This window comes from Pelecanus crispus, chromosome 5 (genome assembly GCF_030463565.1).
Source record: "Pelecanus crispus isolate bPelCri1 chromosome 5, bPelCri1.pri, whole genome shotgun sequence".
NCBI lineage: Eukaryota > Metazoa > Chordata > Aves > Pelecaniformes > Pelecanidae > Pelecanus > Pelecanus crispus.
The window spans coordinates 21,677,579-21,702,347 of NC_134647.1; the positions used below are offsets into that span (position 1 = coordinate 21,677,579).

Sequence of the window (24,769 nt, forward strand, 5' to 3'; positions counted from 1 at the left end):
GTCCAAGCCATGAGCAGCCAGTTTCTCCAGGAGAATGCTGTGGGAAACGGTGCCAAAGGCTTTACTAAAGTCTAGGTAGACAACAACCACAGCCTTTCCCTCATCCACTAAGTGGGTCACCTTGTCACAGAAGGAGATCAAGTCAGTCAAACAAGACCTGCCTTTCATAAACCCATGCCAACTGGGCCTGATCACCTGGTTGTCCTGTATGTGCCACATGATGGCACTCAGGTTGATCTGCTCCATAACCTTCCCTGACACCAAGGTCAGACTGACAGGCCTGTAGTTCCCCAGATCCTCCTTCCGGCCCTTCTTGCAGATGGGCATCACATTTGCTAACTTACAGTCAACTGGGACCTCCCTGGTTAGCCAGGACTGATGATAAATGATTGAAAGTGGCTTGGTGAGCACTCCTCCAGCTCCCTCAGTACCCTTGCGTGGAACCCATCTGGCCCAATAGACTTGTGTGTGTCTAAGTGGTGTAGCAGGTCACTAACCATTTCCCCTTGGATTATGGGGGCTTCATTCTGCTCCCCATCCCTGTCTTCCAGCTCAGGGGGCTGGGTATCCAGAGAACAACTGGTCTTACTCTTAAAGACTGAGGGAAAGAAGGCATTAAGTACCTCAGCCTTTTCTTCATACTTTGTCACTACGTTTCCCCCAGCATCCAATAAAGGATGGAGATTCTCCTTAGCCCTCCTTTTGTTGCTAATGTATTTATAGAAACATTTTTTATTGTCCTTTATGGAAGTAGCTAGATTAAGTTCTAGTTGGGCTTTGGCCCTTCTAATTTCCTCCCTCTATAACCTCACAATATCCTTGTAGTCGTCCTGAGTGGCCTGCCCCTTCTTCCAAAGGTCAGAAACTCTCCTTTTTTAACTCAGTTCCAGCCAAAGCTCTCTGTTCAGCCAGGCTGGTCGTCTTCCCCACTGGCTCATCTTTTGGCACATGGGGACGGCCTGCCCCTGCACCTTTAACATTTCCTTCTTGAAGAATGTCCAGCCTTCTTCAGGACTGCCTCCCAAGGGTCTCTGTCAACCAGTCTCCTAGACAGGCCAAAGTCTGCCCTCTGGAAGTCCAAGGTAGCAGTTCTGCTGATCCCCTTCCTTACTTCTCCAAGAATCGAAAACTATCATTTTGTGATCGCTATGCCCAAGGCGTCCTCCAACCATCACATCACCCACAAGTCCTTCTGTGCTTGCAAATAAGAGGTCCAGCGGGCCACCTTCCCTAGATGGCTCACTCACTAGCTATGTCAGGAAGTTATCTTCCACACACTCCAGGAGCCTCCTAGACTGTTTCCTCTCTGCTGTATTGTATTTCCAGCAGACATCTGGTAAGTTGAGGTCCCCCATGAGAACAAGGGCTAGCGATTGTGAGACTTCTCCCAGCTGCTTATAGAATATTTCATCTGCCTCTTCATCCTGGCTGGGTGGTCTATAACAGATGCCCACCATGATATCTGCCTTGTTGGCCTTCCCCCTGATTGTTACCCATAAACACTCAACCCTGCATCATCATCATTAAGCTGTAGACAATCAAAACACTCTCTAACATACAGGGCTACCCCACCACCTCTCCTTCTTTGCCTATCCCTTCTGAAGAGTTTAGAATCATAGAATCATAGAATTGTTTAGGTTGGAAAAGACCTTTAAGATCATCATGTCCAACCATTAACCTAACATTACCAAGTCCACCACTAAAACAATTAAGGGTAGAGTAATAATTAATTTCATGTTTCCTGGCTTGGTGGCTGGATTATTTTTTAATGAAAGTAAAACTAGAATAGAATCATTAAGGTTGGAAAGGACCTCTAGGATCATCAGTCCAACCATCAACCCAACACCATCATGCCCACTAAACCATGTCCCAAAGTGCCACGTCTACACGTTTTTTGAACACCTCTATGGATGGTGACTCCACCACCTCTCTGGTCAGCCTGTTCCAATGCTTGACCACTCTTTCAGTAATGAAATTTTTCCTAATATCCAATCTAAACCTCCTCTGGCACAACTTGAGGCCATTTCCTCTTATCCTATTTCTTGTTACTTGGGAGAAGAGACCAACACCCACCTCACTACAACCTCCTTTCAGGTAGTTTTAGACAGTGATAAGGTCTCCCCTCAGCCTCCTCTTCTCTAGGCTAAACAATCCCAGTTCCCTCAGGCGCTCCTCATAGGACCTGTGCTCCAGACCCTTCACCAGCTTCATTGCCCTTCTCTGGACATGCTCCAGCACCTCAATGCCCTTCTTGTAGTGAGGTGCCCAAAGCTGAACACAGTAGTCGAGGTGTGGCCTCACCAGTGCCGAGTACAGGGGGATGATCACTTCCCTGCTCCTGCTGGCCACACTATTCCTGATACAAGCCAGGATCCTTTATAGCCATCCATTGCAGCACTCCAGTTGTGTGAGTCATCCCACCACACTTCCGTGATGGCAACTGTATCATAGTTTTCCTGCTGCACAATGGCTTCCAGCTCCTCCTGTTTGTTGCCCATGCTGCATGCATTGGTGTAGATGCACTTCAGTGGGACTATTGATCCCGCCACCTTTCTGGGGGGAGAAGTCCTGATTCCTGTGTGACTATTCTCAGGTGCTTCCATGGTTTCTAACACATCAATAACCCCCTTGCGTCTTTGCTGCTGAATGGATCTCCATCCCCTACCTCCACTGAGATGGCAGACTGAAGGACCTTGCTAGCACACCATCCCTTGAACACTGGCATGCTGCCCCTAGGCTTATCTCTAGCAAGCTTGATTTTATCCCTTTCCCCCTTCAAATCTAGTTTAAAGCTCTTTCAATGAGCCCTGCTAACTCCTGTGCAAAGATCCTTTTCCCCTTTGAGACAGGTGTACCCCATCTGTTGCCAGCAGGCCTGGTGTTGTGTAAACCAACCCATGATCAAAAAAATCAAAATTCTGCCAGTGACAGACAGCAGGCTCAGAGCCAGGTATTGATCTGCTGGCTCTTCCTGTTTCTTCCCTTATCATTCCCTGCAACTGGAAGGATGAAGGAGAACACTACTTGTGCTTCTGATCCCTTAACCAGTCATCTCAAGACCCTGAAGTCTCGCTTGATTGCCCTCCGACTTCTTGTTACAACTTTATCGCTGCCTACCTGAAAAATCAATAATGGATAATAAACTGAGGGCCGTACCAGTGTAGGAAGCTTTCTGCTCACATCTTTAACCCAGGCCCCAGGGAGGCAGCACAATTCCCTAAGAAGTGGGTTTGGTCTGCATATCGGGCCTTCTGTTCCCTTCACAAGGGAGTCTCCTATGACAATGACCGATCTTTTTTTCTTTATGGAAGCAGTTTTGATGCAAGGCATAGGCCGACTTAACCTCGGCGACACCTCCAAGCTAGATGAGCCATTGTCCTCATTATTGTTTGGTTCCACTTGCAGAGCCTCATACCTATTATGCAAGGCCACCTGGGAAGGTGGGGTAGTCACAGAGGAGACGTGCCTGCTGCGCAGGGCAGGAACTGTCACCATTGCCCCCTATCCCTTAAGCCACTGTGTTCATCCAGGCAGAGAGAGGATAGGGTATTCTCTGTGTCATGCATCCTGTCTGCCTGTTGGGCCTGTCTCAGGGAAGGTAGGGTGCAATTCCAGTAGTCTCTCTCTCTCTCTCTCGCACTCCCTGATACTCCTCAACCTACTCACCTCATCATTACAGAATTTTTTTGCTCTGATTTAGAATGACCTGGGTTTTTTAACTGATAGAGTTATTATGTCTGAGTGTATAAGCACTAGAAAGAGTGACATCCAGATTCCACTTTATTATACCAGTGGAACTACAATGATATTTACCACTTGGTTGATTTTATAGGTGATGTAGCTGTACTGGAAAAGACTGGATAAGTTTGGATATAATATTGCCATATCACAGAACATCTCATTTTCATACTGACAGCCCCACAGCACTGAGAAAATGAAAACAATAGAATTTCCATTATTTAACATTTTCACAGGTATTTGGGAGGAAAGGAAATTAAAAGCAAAACCAAAATGGTGGTTTCTCCTGATGCCATCTTCCTGCTTATGTCTGTTCTGCTCTTTGCTCCTTCAGTCCCTTAAACTACGATTTCAACAGCTATTAGTGGTATCCTGGCCAATCATAAAAATTCAGGCTTTGTTAAAAATATTAAACTAAGAGCTGTTCAGCTACTCTCAGATAATCATCTTTGAAACAAAGAGAGAAAGAAATGTTAGAAGCTCAAAGTGGCCTGGCTGTAAGTGAAGCAGAATTGTATGAATCTATGAGATGTTGTCAAGGTTCAGAAAGTAATTACGTTGAAAACTTCCTGACCTAATCTTGGCTGCTGCTTTTTGCCATGCTGCTCTGATAGGCAAGCTGCTTTCCACTTTCAGTTTCTATCTTGAAAGCTAAACTAAAATCTGTATCTCATACTGTACTGTATTGCTGACTAAAGCATGACTGGCAATGCTGTTGGTAGATGTGACGTAAAAGATACATAAATCTCTAAGATAATCAGTATACTGCTGTTTTAGAACCATGTAAGTACTTTTGTCTCCTCATTGTCTTCTGTGAAAAGGAGATGGAGTATGTACATTCTGAGGTTTTGAACAGTAGATTTCTCAGAATAATTTCCTTAGCATACTATTCAGAAAAAATCTAGCATCATAACTCTCAAAGACTGTCTACTACTTGACCCTGATAAATATTTTATAATCTGAGTGACTGAATGCTTTTGAAACCTAGAACCATGGTATAAAAAAGGTTTAAAAAGGTCTTACTATTATATCAAAGATAACATTTTGGTTTGATGATTATCTTGTTTCTACATGTTCATTTTTTTAAAAAAGCTGTATACATGTTAAGTATATAGCATTGCCTCAATCCGGTTTTTGTAATGCTGCAGTATCAGGTACAAAGGTAACTTTGAGATATGTTAAGGTAAAGAACTGGGACATATGCTACATACCTAACATATGAGGGTCTGCAGTTAGGGGTAGTCTAGCTATCCAGCTGGATTCCATATCCGTGAACACTGGCAAGTCACAGTAAATGGCAGAAAAAGTCTTTCTATGTATTAAAGCACATGGATAAAACATAATCAGGTCCATTCCCAGGTGATTTTGTGTTGAATACATATAAATCAGTACAACATCCCTGGGTCAGTTGCTTTTTACCAGAGCAGAAGTTTGCTGTGGAAATATGTGATTATTACTGAAAAGTTTTCCTAGCATACTAAACTTAATTGATTTGGTAAAATCTTAAGACGTTGTATCATAAAACCTTCCTAGCTGTTTGTAATGCATACTAAATTTTAAAAATATTGTATAGAATGCCATACAATAAATTCAATGTTAAAAATAACGAAGAAACAAACAAAAAAAGAAGTAATTATTTCTGTTGAAATTTTTAGGTTTTTTCTTCCCCAGATGATACTGAATTATTACAGATTGAATTTATTGAATAATTTTTATAATATGCTTCTTCATATACTGATGAGGTTGGAGCTAAATTCAGGTATAATAGAACAGCATGCTAAGGAAATACTCTGTTACATCAACAACAGAAGAGTAACTGAATTCTCAGTGGGATAAGGCATTTAATTGTTGTGTTTCAAGTATCAGCTGCTGTTGATTCAATTTAGCATTTTTCTGTTTAGCTTAACTCCTGTGATTATTATTACAGCTTTTTAAAAGAAGCATACCAGATTTTGAGTGAGAAGAGACTTGTAAGATACAACTGACCATACATACTGCCCCACATAAATAAAGATGGCTTTCTGATGTTCCTGATAATTGACTGTTCTGCTGTATCATTTTCTACCTTTCCTACCTGATCTTTTTGATCTCTCCTTATAGTGGATATCTCTAATCTTCCATCCTGAGTTAACTGTTAGTTAACTTACACAATTTCAGTAATAGGCATTCATTATCCCTTCTTAAAATTAACATGTGCTGATTAACCTAACTGCGTACTGAGTTCCTGAACTCTTCATTTTCCTGTAAAAGAATGGACAGTAGGTCTTTCAAACTTATGGTTTAACCAGTTCATAATTTTTGTTTGCTCTGCTACTTCTACAGCATTCTGCTAGAAATGCTGTCCAGATTGGAATGATGCAAGCAACATTTTAAGAAAACTCTACATAATGCAAACACATAATCACTTCTCAGTTTAAAAATGACTGACTGTATTGTATTGATAAACATTAAATTTTAACACCATATATAAAATTGTTTGGAATGTACCTTGCGTTTATGGTATTTCTGGCCTTTCCTTGAACTGATGCTTGACTTCCACTGATGTTTAAATGCTGTGGTTCTTATTTGAGGACTACAGTATTTATCCCATACTTTCCAGTTTCTCCATTTTAGAGGCAGTATTCCACAATGACCAAACTGCCATGCATTATCTATAATTTGAATATGTTGCAATGGGAAATTTGTAAATAATAATCTGCAGAAAAGCGTGCACCCATGTCTTTGTACACTGAACCTAACCTCATAGATGCTAAAGCTCATGCACAAACATGGGACGTGAATATGTAAGCTGGGATTTTCAAAGAAACATAAAGGAAATGGGTGTGCAGATATCACTGAAATTACATGAATAATATACTCTACAATAAATGTTTCCATTTGTTTGGTCTTCCTCTAAAATGTGCGCTATAGTGTACCGTGATACACAGAAATCAAAGTTAAGCCTATGTCAAAATCACAACATGATATATTGTCAGTGTGATTCGATAAAATCAGAGTGGGGGAGAAAGGAATTAATCTTCTTGTTCGAAGAACATACTTAATATCATCTGCAATGTAAAATTCCATTAAACTCTTATGGTACTTCCTGTATTCACATACTAATACCATTTACATTTGCTTTATAAAAAACTGTATAGAATTTGGAGCTTCTCAAACATGTTTTAAAGGAATAATGCCTCTAACTTAAGTTTTAAGTGTTGGCAAAGATAGATCTTTAACGTTACCATGGACCATCTCTCTGACTAATGTTAATTCCCTATAGACTGTATTCTAAATCTGCTTACATCATTCCCTTTATAAAATTAGCTACTTATGAATGCAGCCATTTTACTGATGTTATACTCCACATAGTGATAACATTAGAAGAGTCATAGAATGCTGTGATCAAACTACTTTTACTTATTATAGTACTCATATTTGTCTGTTGCCAACATAATGTGATGGTGTGAAAGAATCATTTTGAAGATTTGGATTTTATTATCAGTATGATTCATTGGTGCAGTATTGTTTTTGACAGTATTGTTTTAAAAGCATTTGTTTTTACTTTAGTCCTCCAAAAGTAAAGATTTTTGGGGGCTTTTATAGTGATTGGACATGTATGTGTACTGTACCTAAGTAATAAGTAGTTTCAAAATGCACAATAAATTCAGAAAATGCATTGGCAAGTGAGAATGCAAAATATCAGCTACTGCTCTTAATGTGCTACTCTTTTGGAAATAAAGAGACTTAAACTATCCTATACAAATCGTAACATGTGTTTTCATGTCAATGATAATGAAAAGTTTATATTCAAACTTTCTAGATTTTTACAGACTTGATAGAATAACATTTACTTGAGACATGAAAATACATCTGTGCAGCTTGCTGTTGGTTTGGTCATGACTTTGGAAAATTATTTGTATTAACACATGCTATCTGAAGTGTAATCTAAAATGCAGCCACATGATTGGAATAATTAACGAGTACAAAGTGTGGAAGGCACCCGTTCCTAACTTACTGAAATTTCATTTCAGAATTCTTATGTGTGGCTCAGAATAGTAGTCTAATAATTTCAGCAGTTCCTTGTGTGAAAATATCAAAATATTTTCAATAGGGAAAATGCACATGGTGTAGTTTCTAATCTTGTGACCTCACCTGTAGTAGAGCAATTTGGCATTACAGATTTTAGATAAGAAATTATTTTAATGTCAGAGCACAGAATACATGCAAAGTATTTTGGTATGCATTTCAAACATGAACTTCTATTAAAAAAAAAATAAAATTGGGAAAAAAAAATGTGGGGTTTCATTCACAGAAATTAAATGCATCCAGTTCATCAGAAGGCAGCACAGTTGATATTGGACTACCTCCAGAAGGGGAACAGCCAGAAGTAGAACCTGAAGAAGCTCTGGAGCCAGAGGCTTGTTTTACAGAAGGTAGGCAAAGCAAAATATATGCAAGATGATTAGACCTAACTGTGTTGATTCGAGCTGGATTCTATATTTAGTCAAAATCAAGAAGCAGCTTTGTGATTATAGTTGTATTTTCTGCTTGTATTAGTAACTCCTTCAGAGGTACTGCCATAGATGTACTGTTCTCATGCTTGCTTTCTCTCCTTGGAAGTTATTATAAGAGTTACAAAGCTTTAAGTCAAATATTGAAACAAAAATCCTCAAACAGGAGATACTTATTTACAAGCATCTATTGCAGTAGTACTGCAATAAGCCAAATTACTTCTGTTTATTGTGATTCCTAATAAATATTTACCTTATTCTGACATGTCAAAATTTATTTTTGCACTTAGGCTGTGTGCGGAGATTCAAATGCTGTCAAGTCAGCGTAGAAGATGGGAAAGGGAAGGTCTGGTGGAATCTTAGGAAAACCTGCTATAAGATTGTTGAACATAACTGGTTTGAGACCTTTATTGTCTTCATGATTCTTCTCAGCAGCGGTGCTCTGGTAAATTCAATGTGGAACTATTGTGTCTATTTTAAGCAGCAGGCATTTAGAATTACAGTTAATTATATAGCTGCAGGTAATATATCAGAATTTAATATCTAATTCATAAATGTTCTAATGTTGACATATATCAGTAAGTATTTGGCATGTATTGTAGGATACATAAGGGTTTACTCACAGGCTATGAAACAAATTGTTTGGCAAGTTCAAAATGTAGTGTTAATGGAAATAAGAAATTAGTTTTATCAGACTGGTATTCACATGTCTTCATAATGATGATAATAGCTTTTTTTTGTCTTATACACATTTAAAATAAACCACAGCTGAGCTAGGAACTTATCAACAGCAACTTGAATTGTCAATCTGAGATGTAAGGTACCAACGTGATTCCATCAGATATTTTACCAGATTGGTGTTAAATCAGGTGTGCCGAGTAAGTACTGAAGTAATTAGTTCCTCCTAGGAGGAGCAAAATAACAGTGTACTTGCTACAGTTGGGTCAGTGCACAGTGATTCACTGTCAATGTAGACATTTTCTTTTGAAAAGAGAGTTGTTAATCTCTGTTCAGGATTGCTTTGTGGGTTAGTGTGTGTAGTTTGGTTTCAATTATTAGTTCCTTAAAACTTCTGTATCACAGCCATTATTAAATCCCTCATATAATTTTGATAAAAAGTTGTAGCTACAACAAAGAAAATCCTTATGTCAGTAAGCCATTGCTATCCATGGAAAAGAATGAAAATGAGATTTGGGGAATGGTATTACAGTAATTTTTTAATATTACAGTATGGAGTGAAAGCAAAGGGAAGGATATATGCCTTATCATCACATATATCTTTCCAATTCAATTCTTTCTTGGCTACTATATACCAAACTGCAAGACATTTATTTACATCTTCAAAAATCTTTTTCACAGGCATTTGAAGATATATACATAGAGCAACGTAAAACTATCAAGACCATGCTGGAATATGCTGACAAAGTTTTTACTTATATCTTCATTCTGGAAATGCTTTTAAAATGGGTGGCTTATGGCTTTCAAACCTATTTCACTAATGCCTGGTGCTGGCTGGACTTCCTGATTGTTGATGTATGTATTCTTTTTCATGTCCTGTATGACAGGCTCTAAAATCAGACTATGAAGTTTTCAGGATAAGCTTTCTGTTCTATTCAATGGAAACTTATTTTAAAATTGTTGTGATACGGTTTTTAATTCTGCTCAGAAAAGAAAAAGTATTTAGATATACTTATTACTCTACAGATGTTTGGTTGATATTGTCTAGTTTTATTAAGTTGTAATGCTTTATTGAACTGATGCTTTTTACTTCCCCCCCCCCCCCCCCCCCCCCCGGTGTGGAAAGGATGCTGTTCATCCTCTTCAGTTTTTACTGTATATGGAATTTAAATATTTCAAAGCAATTTCTTTAAAGGTTTCTAACATTCTAATCAGTTACTGTAAGTGTCCTGTCACTTAGTCTGTGTAATATGAAAGGAAAATACTGCTAGGAACTCTGAGTTCCGTTGTATTCAATACTCTTGCACTTTCCACTGCACCACATGGGCAACCTTAGAGAGACACTTGGGAGAACTGTAGAGGACTCCCTTAGAATGGGTTCTCAAATGATTTTCAAAAGGCTGCACCACCAAGGAGCAGACACACATTGTCTGAAGGAGACCTAGTGAGAAGTGCATTATAATTTCAAGTCTACATGCTCAACAATGTATGCACAGTACTGGGCAGCATAATGGAAGTCTGCAGATCTTTAACCATACAGCAGATGTTCATTTCCCTTCCATCCTCAATAGCCTGGCTATATCTGTCTGTGTTAATAGGGCATCTCTCAGTTCCACATATGTAATTCCCATGGAATGCAAGGTAAGAATGTGTCTTGAGTCACTTGTTCACTCATTCCAAAAAGCAGCAAAATTCTATACAAATCACTATGTATCTCCCTAAAACTACAATGACATGATATACCATGAAGTCTTTACTATACAGAGCATGGAAAACATTATAACTTTTAAATCCATACCAGCATTGCAGATCCTGTGGTAAAACATGACTATATGCACCCTTAGTATTCTGTGTTTGAGTCTGTACCCTTGTAAAACATTTATTGGCTCAGTCATCAGATGTGTAAATTACCATGACCAGTAAAGCTTTACAGAGACCCTGTGGACAATACTTTACACTATCATTATATGTTTATTGTATTTATCAACAAATATTTAATTCTTATTTGATAATCTGTGGTTTAGTTACTTCTGTGAACATTATAAATAACTTTATTAGTTTTTCATGGCAACCTTTCTCTGGTGCAATTTTTTGCATGGAAAAAATTAATCTCCAAAGCATTTTTTTTTAATCTTTAGTCAGAGGATTGAGATAACAAAGCAAAAAGATTAATTTGGAAATGAAAGAATTAAGAGAGAACAGGAAGGATGGAAGGGAAGGGCATTAAATGGAGGGAAATAGAAGATGGTTTGTTTGGGTTTTTTTTTTCCTTTACTAGGGCCACTCCTTCCCAATGGCTTACTATAAATGCATTTCTAAGGATTATTGATGAAAGATAATTGTATTATTTATTTTACAGCTATTCTAGTTTATTTACTCATCTGCCTGCAGACCAGACCAGCGTTATGCAAGCCAGAATTGATGAAGTGGTTAAAGGAGTCACAGGGAATGTAATGAAGTGTGGATATGCCTAACAATGAAGCTTCTACCATTGTCTAACAAACAGTTGGTTATCAGTCTTGATTAGTCTGGTTAAATCTGAACAGCACTGGTAGCTATGGCTGTTGAATAAGATTTTCTGGACACTAGAAAGTTACATTTGACCAAAGTCCAGGTCTGGATATGGTTTTTGAGAGCTTTTACATTCTAATCAACTTCTCAAGACATCAGGGGAAGTCCTGACCTAAGCTGACCATTCCAATTCACCCAACTTTTGGGAGTTTTCTTTTTGCATGCGACTTCATTTTCCTTTAAATACCACCAAATGTTGACTGGTTTATGTGAATTTAGAAGGCATTTTTATACCATTCTACCAACATGATTTCATCAACAGGTACCTAGAATATACTTTTATTCTACTTTGTCTGACTTGAAAGATATTTCTGCACTATAGAGCGATTCCTGGAGAAAGAGGTCCAGCCTTGAATCTTCTTGAGAAGTTCAGGGCACACATCATTCCCACCATATGTATCGAAAGAATATACAAGATGAATGAGCAATATTGCCTTTCTGTTTTTACATAGGTCTCTTTGGTTAGCTTAACAGCTAATGCCTTGGGCTACTCAGAACTTGGTGCGATTAAATCCCTTAGGACACTAAGAGCTTTGAGACCTCTAAGAGCCTTGTCGCGATTTGAAGGGATGAGGGTAAGACGAAATGAAAGAATCTGAAATAATGCATGCATACACAGAAACAATGCATGCAGAATAATCAATGAGAAATCCATGCAGAAATGCTACACTATAGCATTTCTTGTATTTCATCCTATATATTTTACATTTATCACTAACATATAAGCAAAAGGCTTCATCTGCTTATATGAATTCATGCATTATTGCACACATTGTTACACTTATTTAGGCTTCTTGGCCTTTCACCCTATTTCATATTTTGCTGGAGGGCCCAAGAATTTATCAGCTGCATGGATCTATGCAATGTTACTACAAAACTGAATTTATCCCATACAAATACATCCTGCTATAGTCAGAGCAGTTTTAAAAAACAATACTTCCTCATAGAAGTGTATGCACATACACATACATATATATTCACATGTGTATTTCATACAAGTATAGAATATCATGCATCGTCTATCAAATATCTTTTAACCTACTACTCTGTAAGCATTAGTCGGAATTTCTGTTGCAGTTTAAAAGGTTTTTAGTGAATTTCTATGCTAATAAGTAAATTGGCAGCGTTAAGATACCTTCATTCCTTCAGATTAGGACTATTGCATTCTATTTAAGACAACTTTTCTAGTATATAAAAAATTGAGCTGGCTTTATGATTTCTGGCCTGAATTGGTTGCTTACTGCTTTCCATATTGATTTTTAAATGTTGATTATAATCTATAGAGCACTAAGCAGCCTGAAAACATATCAGAAGACTCTTGCTGACAGAGTTGGGTATATCTGAGAAGTTACTGTTCCCAGCTGTTTATCACCATATCAGTTACCACAGCTGAGACCCTCAGCTGCCCAACTGGGCGCTCTCAGCCTATTCCAGTGCAAAGTCAGATTGATTAGTTCCGACCACTTCTTTAGTGCATTGAAATGGACAAAGACCTTATGTATTCTGCTATGACATGAAAGCTCTAGAAGTGTTTCTCTTAGGGGCGGTAGTCAACAACTGGGAATGGTAGATATTTCTAGCTCCAGCCACAAGAAGATGTCTGACTTTCACCTTCAGGGTCCATCTGTCTGCCTTGGACACATTGCCATAGATCTAATCAGCAGATGCACCTAAGCTGAAACCTTGTTGCTGTAATTAAAAGGGATCCTTGTGTGAGCTCCCTACTGCAATCACTGATCTTTGGCACGCCAGGTTATAAGCTGATTAGCAAATTTATAAGTGACCTACAAATGGGTGAGCTTCCGAAGAAAATGTGATGCTCTGTGTGCGTGGAAAGATTTCAACCAAAAAGGAAACAGGCTTTGATGGAAGGTTATCAATTCAAATAGAAAATAACACTTCCTTGCCTCCAACAAATTTCTAGAACTTTGCTGAAGCAAATTTTAAAATTGTGGATGTTTATATCAGATATAAGGCCTATCTAAAACCTCAATAGTATCTCACTAAAAACCACATTAGCTGTTGTTTTTTTATGAGACTGATTAGCAAAAACAATGAATACAAAATATTACAAATTTTATATGCACATTAAATTACTTAAGTGGCAATTTAATGTGGCAAGGAAAAAACAATCACTTTGTCATGAAGGTTTACAGGTACTTGTCAATCCCATTACTTCCATGTAGGTGTAAACTTTACCCACTGATTTGATCCTGAGCTGCTAACTGTATGTCTTTGTAAAATACCCAGATCAGGAGGAGAGCTATGACTTTAGCAACAGTTAATAATAAGACAACAATAAAAAGCAGTGGATGAAGTTAGATAACTTCAGACTAGAAATGCAACCTATATTTTTATTAGTCAGGCAATTAGCCATTGAAATTTTCCTATGGATATAATGAATTTTGCCTTATTGGAAGTAATTAATTTCAGGCTTAATGTCCTTAAAGATACAGTAGCTAAAGTTGGTGAAGAAATTAGTATGAGAAGGTTTTAAGGTCTGATGCATGGAAATTCAGGATGTCTGTTCATAACATAGTAATTTCATTGGTGTTTAACATCTATGAACTGAAAATATGACAATATAGTATGGTGCACATATTTGTATAGGCACTTAAAATTACTTTCAGTGAGCATTATACTTCCTCTATACAAGCAAGAAATTCCATTCTACACATCTACGCATCTAAAATTTTTAATCCACCGTACTATTCTCTAGGGTCAGGACTTGTGCCTGCACAAACTAATAATTAACAGAAAATGTTGCCCCTATGGAAAACATGATGTTTCCCCTGCATCTTCCCTACTATTGCTAGGGGAAATACACTTTAATTTGCACTTGGGACTTCATTAAAGTAGCCGGTGGTAGTATAATTATCTGTCTACGCTCTGTCCCACTGGTATATAGTGCCAAGCACATACTACCCTTTTTTTAACCAGTAAACAATGCTTTTAATCTCTTTCTAATGCTCTCCCTACTTTCACTTGCTGTCAGGCCTTGCCCTCTTTTCTCACACCCTACTACCAATGGAAGCTAGCAGGTGTCTGGATCAGTGCTTTCAGTGATGCTCAACAGCATGTTTTGAGTGTCTTCAAATGATTCATATTACAAGCTGGTCCTGCTATAGCTTCAGGACTCAGACTGAAAACAGAGAAAGTAGGTCAGCTGTACAAATCCAGCAATTAAAGAAAGAAGAACATGACTGGACCTGCAGCTGTAGCAGAAAGAGGAACAGAATTTTCTGGTGTAATGAGACTGAAAGCTCGAGGACAAATATTTTCACTTCATTAACTATCCCTTTATATCTCAATAATTATTCCTGATGGATGCTATTATTACATTTAAGAAATATCCTTGTATTTTTAGAGTAGAAGAATTGAGATAACTTTAAATAAAAATATTGTAAAAATAATAACTAATATATATTTGGAAAATATTCCTGAATTGGGAAGAAATTGTCACCATTTATTACTCCAGTCAAACTTCCCACTAAAATCAGTGAGTTCGTGGGTTTCCAATTTAAACTAATTCAGCATTACTATTAAACTATTAATTTGTTTAGGTCAGACTACTCCTCATGGCCTTCCACAGTCACAAAGCTGAGAGTACAGGTCTGTCAACATAGACAAGACAGCACTGTTGAAATAGAAGAGATTTATCCATTAGTCAGGGAATCCTCTCTGCCTGGCTGATGAGTGATAAAATGGTATATTATTTTTGCTTATTGATTTATGATAGGTATAGCTAAGGAGATTGTAGTATGAGTAAGAAACTACTTTTTTTTTTTTTTAATTTAGAAATAAATTAGAAATAAAGATTTATTACAACGTGATTTAAAATATGTGGCAAAAAAAAAGCATGGAAGCTTTGGACTTTGTCCACCATTCTGTGCTTTTATAGAGTCATAGAGTAATTTACATTGAAAGGAGCCTCATTTGGTCCAGCTCCTGAATTTAACATAACAATTTCATTGAAGTCCTATAGGATCTCGAATATTGTCCAAAGTATGTATCACCCCAAACAGGTATAGTTTTGGCAGGGATGAATCCCTGAAAGTAAAACAAGTATTTCTCCTTTCCTTCAGCCCAAGTCTACTATATGGTATACATGGTGGTGGTTCATCACCTACTCTAACATTCAAAGGTTTTATTTTCTATTCTGTAAAATGGCAAGGAATGAAAGGTGATCAATGTAGATGAATAATTTTACAAGTAATTGATTCTATGGAACCTATTAATTGTAGATATAAATGTAATGCCAAAATACTTTATGGGCTTAAGCTACATATTTGTATTTCAAGTAGAAACAAATAGCATAGTGTGCTAGAGGATCTGTTGCAGTACCTACATCATATAAACAAAATTAATTATAAAAAGTCTCATCTATGTAATACCTAATGACCTGCATTTTTAAAACAAAATCTTCATTAGGTTCTAAGGATCTGATTCAGTTGTTTTGGCAAAATTGGCAGCAGAGCTCCAGAGTTATTACATTTTGTATTGTTAGGCTTACTTACAAACAGATTTAAAAGAGGAGTTAACTAATTTAGCAGTTCATCAATTTAATCATTAAATAAATCATCTTCATTCATAATGGACCTACTTTCTCCCTAATTTTATTTTCTTTACTGTTTTATTTTTATTCTGGCATGTTTTTAATCATTGTTCATCATCATACATGAACTCATTTTCATATTTTTCTTTCCTGAAGCCTGATTTTCCCCAGAATTCATTTGGGAATTAAATGAAGTCTCTTCCTTCTTCAAGTCTTATCTGCCACTTGCCTAAACACTACCAGCTTTTCTGTGTTCAGATACTCAGCTCATTTCCTGGTTTGAACATGTCTGCTTTCCTGTTTTATATATAACCATCCAAATGAATATGCATACATCCCTGAGTTTTCTTTTATTTAAAAGAAGTCTTAAAATTATTTTCAGTTAAAAATTTGCTCAGTAATATTGATTTGGACTGTTTATCCAGTAAACATGTAATAGAAAAAAGTTTGTTGTGTTTGATGCACAGTCATTAGAAATATTATGGATATGGGTTTGCAGACATACATTAAGTAAATATTCTAAAAAGAATTAATAAATGCTGATTTGTTTCTGTTTGGGTTTTGTGTTTTTTTTTTTTTTTTAGTTTCTTTTACCTATTTGTTCTTTTTCCCATTCTTTAAAGCTACTGTTTGTATGGTTTTTCTTCTAATTATGTTGACATTTTATCTTTCCTCTGTACTGCTTTTCTTACTTGTGACTCTTAACAATTAAGAAGTGTAACACAGATATTAGAATTAAAATAGAGTGTTACTTTTAAGACAAGCTGATGAAGCATTTGTAAGATACTGGTGCCTGTGTTCTTACACTGTCTCTCTCTGGTTTCGTTTGTACTCTAGGTGGTTGTGAATGCCCTCTTAGGAGCAATTCCATCCATTATGAATGTGCTTCTTGTTTGCCTTATATTCTGGCTGATCTTCAGTATCATGGGAGTAAATCTGTTTGCTGGAAAATTTTACTACTGTGTTAACACTACAACTGATGAGAGATTTGATATCAGCCAAATCAACAACTATAGTCAATGTGAGGAGCTCATAAAAAACAATGAAACTGCCCGATGGAAGAATGTGAAGGTTAACTTTGATAATGTAGGCCTTGGTTATCTTTCTCTGCTTCAAGTAGTAAGTCACCACTCCTTAATTTCTATTTCTCTTTCTATATCTTTATTGTTTACTTGTGACAGTAAAAAGTAATTTTACATTGTTTCTTTCATTTAGAAATCTTGCCTCTCACTTCTTGGTTTGGAATTACAAAGTGTGGGATAAATCCGTGACTCTACAGAAATAATACAAAGCGTAGAGGCTATGTTGACTATGAGAAAAATACATAATTCAAACCTAATTCATCTTAGCTGCATTGAATCTATATCAAATACACCTACTTTGCTCATACACAGAAAATAACTTTTATATCAGATATTACTCATAATTGATAAATGTTCTTAATAGATGCTGTGTCCTCTATAGTCAGAATTTGCTTGCAATTCTCATATATGAATAAAACATACAACAGAAGGCAAGAGTCACCTATTAACATTGCACTGTGCTGGTGTTTATGATGAGTGCTAAAGACACTTAGTCTTCCGTTCTTAAACAGTGTTTCTGACAAGACATCTTCCAGGAAAAGCATGAGGTAAACACCAGTGTTCTGTTTATAGGCTACATTTAAAGGATGGATGGATATCATGTATGCAGCTGTGGATTCTCGTAATGTAAGTATAGTCCCTTCACTCCATTTGTTTTGACTATATGAGCTCCAAGATTTAAGAATGTAATTTTAACATCTTTCAGAAATAACCGTAAAAATGAGAGAACAGGGAGTTATTATAGTTTTGTAGTTAAAGAAAATGGAAACCATAGGAAAAATACAAGAGATGAAGAAAGCAGAAGAGCACTCCTAAAGGATTCCATGTTCTCTGTGGTGCAGTTGGACCAAAATTCCTCAGTTCCACAGCAGACTTAACTATTGCCATGAAATGCCTTTTCCTCCTCACATTATGTGCATTGAGACATTATTTACATTTGGAAACAGGTACTGATACACAGTTTAGAGATGACTTTCTATAACACTGATCTTTTTTTAAAGTTGAGACTTTCACTGTGCTCTGCAAGCTGCCTGCCTCCTTTCTTTAGGGCATGGTTCCTATTCTTAACTCAGCCTGTGCATTTTCTTACCCTTTTGCCTTCCCCTTGCTCCCTTGATGCAAGTTCTCCTCTAGTTTTAAGTAGACAACTGAATAAACTATATTGGTAAAGCTCCAGCTTTGTTTGGTAAGCTACACTCACAGCGGGAGGCCTGTTGTAGTATAGTAAACGTGCATAGCTATACCAAGAAAATATGCTTACTCCAAACATGGCTTGGAGGCCTCTCTTCCATAATCCAGGGCAGTTTCCTAAGTGCCTATAGCAGTGAAGCCCACATCCGGAAGCCCACATCAGGGCCCTCCCACGAGATATACAGAAAAGTTTGCAGCTTTATGAGCTGGTATTTCTGGTTTTCTATAGACTCAGACAGATGGTACTATACTAGTTTAAACCAATTGTATCTTCAGTATTTTATGGTCATATAGGACAGGTACATTTTTAAAAATGAAATATCAAGTTTGATAGCAAAGTTCTTTGTCAAGAATGTAAACTTCATAGACTGAAGATTCGTGGGATGGATATGTGGGAACTTGACCATAAGAAGCAAAGATCAGAGTGTCAGAACCCTAAATTCTATCCATCAGATATTTGATTCTGTGCTCACACTTAAACTAAGGCTTAGTTTCTATGTGTTTTTTGCAGGTTTTGGACCAGCCTAAGTATGAAGATAACCTGTACATGTATCTTTACTTTGTCATCTTTATCATCTTTGGATCATTCTTTACTTTGAACCTTTTCATTGGTGTCATCATAGACAATTTCAACCAGCAGAAAAAGAAGATAAGTACTTCATCATTATTCTGAAAAGAAAGCTAAAAAAATGCTTCTTTTTGGTCCACACACAATAACTTTATTCATAAAATATTATTTTTTCATTTTATGATTGTTGTGGTTTAACCCCTGCCGGCAACTAAGCACCACAGAGCTGCTCGCTCACTCCCCCCTGGTGGGATGGGGGAGAGAATCGAAGAGTAAAAGTGAGAAAACTCGTGGGTTGAGATAAAGACAGTTTAATAGGTAAAGCAAAAGCCCCGCACACAAGCAAAGCAAACCAAGGAATTCACTCACTACTTCCCATCGGCAGGCAGGTGTTCAGCCATCTCCAGGAAAGCAGGGCTCCATCACATGTAACGGTTACTTGGGATGTCAAACACCATCACTCTGAATGTCCCCCATTTCCTTCTTCTTCCCCCAGCTTTATATGCTCAGCATTATGTCACATGGTATGGAATATCCCTTTGGTCAGTTGGGGTCAGCTGCCCCAGCTGTGTCCCCTCCCAGCTTCTCATGCACCCCCAGCCTACTCGCTGGTGGGGTGGGGTAAGAAGCAGAAAAGGCCTGGACTCTGTAAGCACTGCTCAGCAGTAACAAAAGCATCTCTCTGTTCTCAACACTGTTTTCAGCACAAATCCAAAACATAGACTCGTACTAGCTACTATGAAGAAAATTAACTCTATCCCAGCCAAAACCAGCAAAGTGATAAATTAATATGTGCTCTGCATATTAAATACATTAGACTATTAAGGCTTACAATTTGGCTTGATGAGGGTTTGGTGGACAAGTGACAACATATGTCTGTCCATGGTTAGTGAAATACCCAATGTCATCTTTGTAAAGATGTGGATTTGGGAGTGAACTCTATAACAGACTCATAAAAAGACTAACCATTGAAATAGCTAAATGTAGCTATAAAACCTCTTAGCTATACTACCTTCATGTTTCAGAGCTCAGCAGTGTAGATTTCTGAACTCTAATAATAAACTATTATCTTTATTTGTTAGCGTTATTGGAGTGGTGGAAGTGCTGTTGGATCCATGTACTGAAATGGGTTGAGATGGAGAGAAATTGGCTTTTTTTCCTACTCGTTCCACATAGTGGTTACAGGATCTCCTGCTTCAAGCCCTGCCCCAGTGGAGGGAGAAGAGGAGGTTGTGAAACATGACTCTCTGGATACCTTCTAATCCTCCTTTGGTATCATAGATGTCAGTTCTGAAATTTTGTCAAAATTTACTCTAGAGGAAAAACAAGAGAAGTGGATCGGAATATTTTATTAGTTTGTGTCTCTGTAATAACTGATGGAATTTAGTAGAACAAAGAAAAAGCACCTCTCCTTCCTCTGTACCTCCCCTCTCCCCAGTGAAAAGCAGAGTTCTACCACAAACAATGCAAGTTCAAGAGCCTCTCAAAAAAAATCCTAAACATTGAGTGGAATATGTAAAGCAATTCTTCTGTTACCAAAGTTCTAATAATCACAACAAAAGGGGATTTTTTATGTCTGTCCTAACTTTTCCCACAGATGAGAATGTGAACAAGAATGATTATTACTATTCAGTTTCTTTGTTTATAAGTAATCAATAGAGATATGTGATTGTAACCAGTTTTTGTCTTTTGGGTTTACTTTGGAGGTCAAGACATTTTTATGACAGAAGAACAGAAGAAATACTACAATGCAATGAAAAAATTGGGTTCAAAGAAACCTCAAAAGCCTATACCTCGACCAGCAGTAAGAATAAAAATCTTTTCTGTTATTTTCACATTTATTTAAAAATAGGATTGTTTCAATTATGCCCAAGGCTGGATTAAGTTGTAAACTAAAAAAACAAGTGATATAAGAAAAGCCTTATTCATCTGAAATCCAATTTTTTTCTCTTTCCTAGTCTGAATATGGAGGACTCTTCCCTTTCCTTCCCCCCCGCCTCATTTTCTCTCTGCTGATTACAATGACATTTTATGTGGCATTTTTTCAAAACACTGGTTTGACTAGAACAATTAAATGTGGCAGTGTATTTGTCAAAGTATGTGAAAGCCTTAGGGCACAGGCTTTTTCAGTCATCGAGAAAGTCTGAAACTGCTGTATGGGAGCAAGTTACCATATCATTGCCTGAAAAAAAGTCCTTTTGCCCCTCACATTGCCATTGCACGTTCCATACAATGGTTTGCACTCCTGAGCAGAGCTACCCTAGCACTACAGAGCAGGCTTTGGCTGGGGCAGAGTGATTCCAGCTCCGCAGTTGGCTTGGAGTGTGGAACCTGCTCAGTGGACAGTGCAGCCTTCAGTAAATTCTCTATAGCTGAAAAATGGAAGATCCTGTTGTATAGGTTATTTCGGTGACATAAAGAACACTGAACTTGGGGCTTGAAAACTTTGTAAGTTTTCTGGCAAATGAAGTGCTATTAACTCTCAGCCTGCTCACATCTCCCCCACCCCCTCACTTAGTTTTTTTCCAATTTTGCCAAGCTAAGCATTCAGTTAATCATCTGTGTCACAAAAGGTTACAGTGAACTGGTTCAGGGTGGCAATGTTGCCCTTGCAACTTTAAAAAAAATGCACCAGGCGTATTTTGAAATCATCGCTGTAATGCTTATGAACACAGTAGTTGCATTTCAATTTAATTTGTGCTTAGATGTTCAAACTGGAAGATTCATACAAATGGAGGACTTCATGGAAGACATGAAATCCCCTCCATATTAGATTTAAGTAATTTGTAGCAATTTCAAACAAGAAATTTAACCCAATGCATATCGTAATGAATCTTATTTCCCCCCCCAGAACAAATTCCAAGGCATGGTCTTCGATTTTGTAACAAAACAAGCATTTGATATCAGTATCATGATACTTATCTGCCTTAACATGGTCACAATGATGGTAGAAACAGATGATCAGAGTGAAGACATGGAAAACATTTTATATTGGATTAACCTGGTGTTTATTGTACTTTTCACTGGAGAATGTGTCCTGAAATTGATTTCACTTCGCCATTACTACTTTACTATAGGCTGGAATATTTTTGATTTTGTGGTTGTCATTCTCTCCATAGTAGGTAAGAACAATTCATTTTTATGAAATGGCTAATTCTGTGGAAACTGAAACATTTTTGGCATGTAAAGTCTATTTATATTTTGGTTCAACATTGTCACTGGAAAGTCTGACCACAATTTTTCTTTCTTCTGAATTTATTTTACCCATGAAATAACTGAACAGTATGGTAAAATAATTTTTAGCAATAGGTTTCATATACTCTCACTTTTCTATTAGTTGAAATTAGATCTTTATTCTGTATTCAGTAGAAATTACTCAGCATAGAAACAAACCCATATATCAAAGGCAATTTTGATATAAACTAACAGTGGCAGTTGCAGGAAAAGAGTCCAGCAATCCAAAATCCACGACCAAAATCTGTGTGGGACTGTTGCTAGGCTAGCATGCAAGCACCCCAGACAGCAAGGTAAAACCCTCAGCTTACTTCACAGTTTTGTTTGATCCTGAGAAGTTTTATGCCTGAGCTAGAGTTGAGCAACCAGAGAAGCAGAGCTGAAGCAGATGTAGTAATAAATACATGGCTCCACTAATCTTTGCTTTATCTAGTGCAGAAAACCTGAAAGAACTTGAGTAAAGATTCTGTCATTTTAACTTCTCAGAACTCCTTAATATGCAAATTGATTTTGCCATTTTTGTATGGAAACAGGGTGTAGTTATTTTTCTGCTTTGAGGCACATAATATAATGCTCAATTATTCTACTCTTCAGCGAGTTCTAGGAAGGCTTTTTATTATCCGTATGTTTATGTTTGGAATTGTTGTGTCATTAATACTAAACTTGTCATCATGTTATTTCATGTGTGATTAAGAAGTTGCAGTTCTCTTCAAACATACATATTTTCTTCGAATACCATAACTTGTTTACATGGCATTTTAATACTACTATAAATATGATCTTTCTTCAGATTAACTGAGATTATTTTTGTTACAGTTAAACAGAAGGCTATTCTTCTGGTCTCAGCATTTGCTGGTATACATACACTAGTTATCAGTTTGTCCTAAAAAGGATTGACGTTGTGTATTTTTGTGTCTGTTTGCATACATAGTCATACAATTAATACTTAGAAATGTCACTGACACAGTTTTTCATTATCCTGCAAATTACTTCAGATTTTCTATTGGGATTTATGGGTTTCCAAAGCATACCAAACTGTAAAGGTTTTGTAAAAACAACTGAATGACTAATTTCTAAATTCTATTCAAATATCCTATTCTTCTTAAAGTTCTACAACATTTGTAGGATAAATCTTTAGGACTGTTTTTTAAAAGTAATAATATTCTTTACTAATTTAACTTGTTTTTCAACAGGTATGTTCTTAGCTGAGATGATTGAGAAATATTTTGTGTCCCCCACACTGTTCCGAGTCATCCGACTTGCCAGAATCGGTCGAATCCTGCGTCTCATTAAAGGCGCTAAGGGAATCCGCACTCTGCTTTTTGCTTTGATGATGTCTCTTCCTGCCTTGTTCAACATTGGTCTGCTGCTGTTCCTGGTCATGTTTATCTATGCGATATTTGGCATGTCCAACTTTGCCTATGTTAAGAGGGAAGTTGGGATCGATGACATGTTCAACTTTGAAACGTTTGGCAACAGCATGATCTGCTTATTTCAAATTACCACATCTGCTGGCTGGGATGGTTTGCTGGCCCCGATTCTTAACAGTGGGGAGCCAGACTGTGACCCCAACAAAGATCATCCGGGGAGCTCCGTGAAAGGCGACTGCGGCAACCCTTCCGTTGGGATTTTCTTCTTTGTCAGCTACATTATCATATCATTTCTGGTAGTGGTGAACATGTACATTGCTGTGATTTTGGAGAACTTCAGTGTTGCTACTGAAGAAAGCGCTGAACCCTTGAGTGAGGATGACTTTGAGATGTTCTATGAAGTCTGGGAGAAGTTTGATCCCGATGCAACGCAATTCATAGAGTTCAGTAAGCTATCAGATTTTGCAGCTTCATTAGATCCTCCTCTTCTTATAGCAAAACCAAACAAAGTCCAGCTTATTGCAATGGATCTGCCCATGGTAAGCGGTGACCGAATTCACTGCCTTGACATCTTGTTTGCTTTCACAAAGCGTGTTTTGGGGGAAAGTGGGGAGATGGACGCCCTCAGAATACAGATGGAAGATCGGTTTATGGCAGCCAATCCTTCTAAAGTCTCCTATGAACCAATTACAACCACATTAAAACGAAAACAGGAGGAAGTATCTGCTGTCATTATTCAGCGTGCTTTCAGACGTCATCTTTTAAGGCAAAAAGTCAAAAAAGTTTCATGTATATTTAATCAGGATAAAGGTAAAGATGAGGATGATCTGCCCATGAAAGAAGATATGATAATGGATAAACTAAATGAGAACTCCACTCCAGAAAAAACAGATATGACCCCTTCCACAACCTCCCCGCCATCCTATGATAGTGTAACAAAGCCAGACAAGGATAAATACGAAAAAGACAAATCAGAAAAAGAAGATAAAGGTAAAGACAGCAGGGAAAGTAAAAAGTAACACAGAATTCTGTTTGTGCTAAACTGTTTACAGCCTGACAAAGTATGTATTTGTGTCAACAGGACTCCTGTAGGAGGTACATGCCAAACTGACAGTTTTTACATATATAAATATATATATAATTATATATATATATAAAAAAGGTCAGTGCCTATAACAAGACAGTGACCCCTCGTCATCAAACTGCAACTCTGTAAAACAGGGTAACATCTTGACAGGAGGTTGTTGTTTTTATTACCAGCTGACACTGCTGAAGAGAAGATAAAATGG

The 24,769-nt window shown here is 37.4% G+C and overlaps 1 protein-coding gene across 6 annotated transcripts in view; it reads left to right on the forward strand.

Moving 5' to 3' along the window:
• LOC104033534 (sodium channel protein type 2 subunit alpha) overlaps nucleotides 1-24,499 on the forward strand; it is a 61,243-nt gene extending 36,744 nt beyond the window's left edge. For all 6 annotated transcript variants that reach the window (XM_075710761.1, XM_075710756.1, XM_075710758.1 and 3 more), the window contains exons 17-26: nucleotides 8,033-8,153; nucleotides 8,522-8,676; nucleotides 9,591-9,764; nucleotides 11,933-12,055; nucleotides 16,873-17,154; nucleotides 17,691-17,744; nucleotides 18,820-18,957; nucleotides 20,576-20,680; nucleotides 21,728-21,998; nucleotides 23,304-24,499. In XM_075710761.1, the coding sequence (XP_075566876.1) occupies nucleotides 8,033-8,153; nucleotides 8,522-8,676; nucleotides 9,591-9,764; nucleotides 11,933-12,055; nucleotides 16,873-17,154; nucleotides 17,691-17,744; nucleotides 18,820-18,957; nucleotides 20,576-20,680; nucleotides 21,728-21,998; nucleotides 23,304-24,499 (2,619 nt within the window). The remainder of the gene's footprint in view (nucleotides 1-8,032; nucleotides 8,154-8,521; nucleotides 8,677-9,590; nucleotides 9,765-11,932; nucleotides 12,056-16,872; nucleotides 17,155-17,690; nucleotides 17,745-18,819; nucleotides 18,958-20,575; nucleotides 20,681-21,727; nucleotides 21,999-23,303) is intronic.
• Nucleotides 24,500-24,769: the final 270 nt, after the last annotated feature.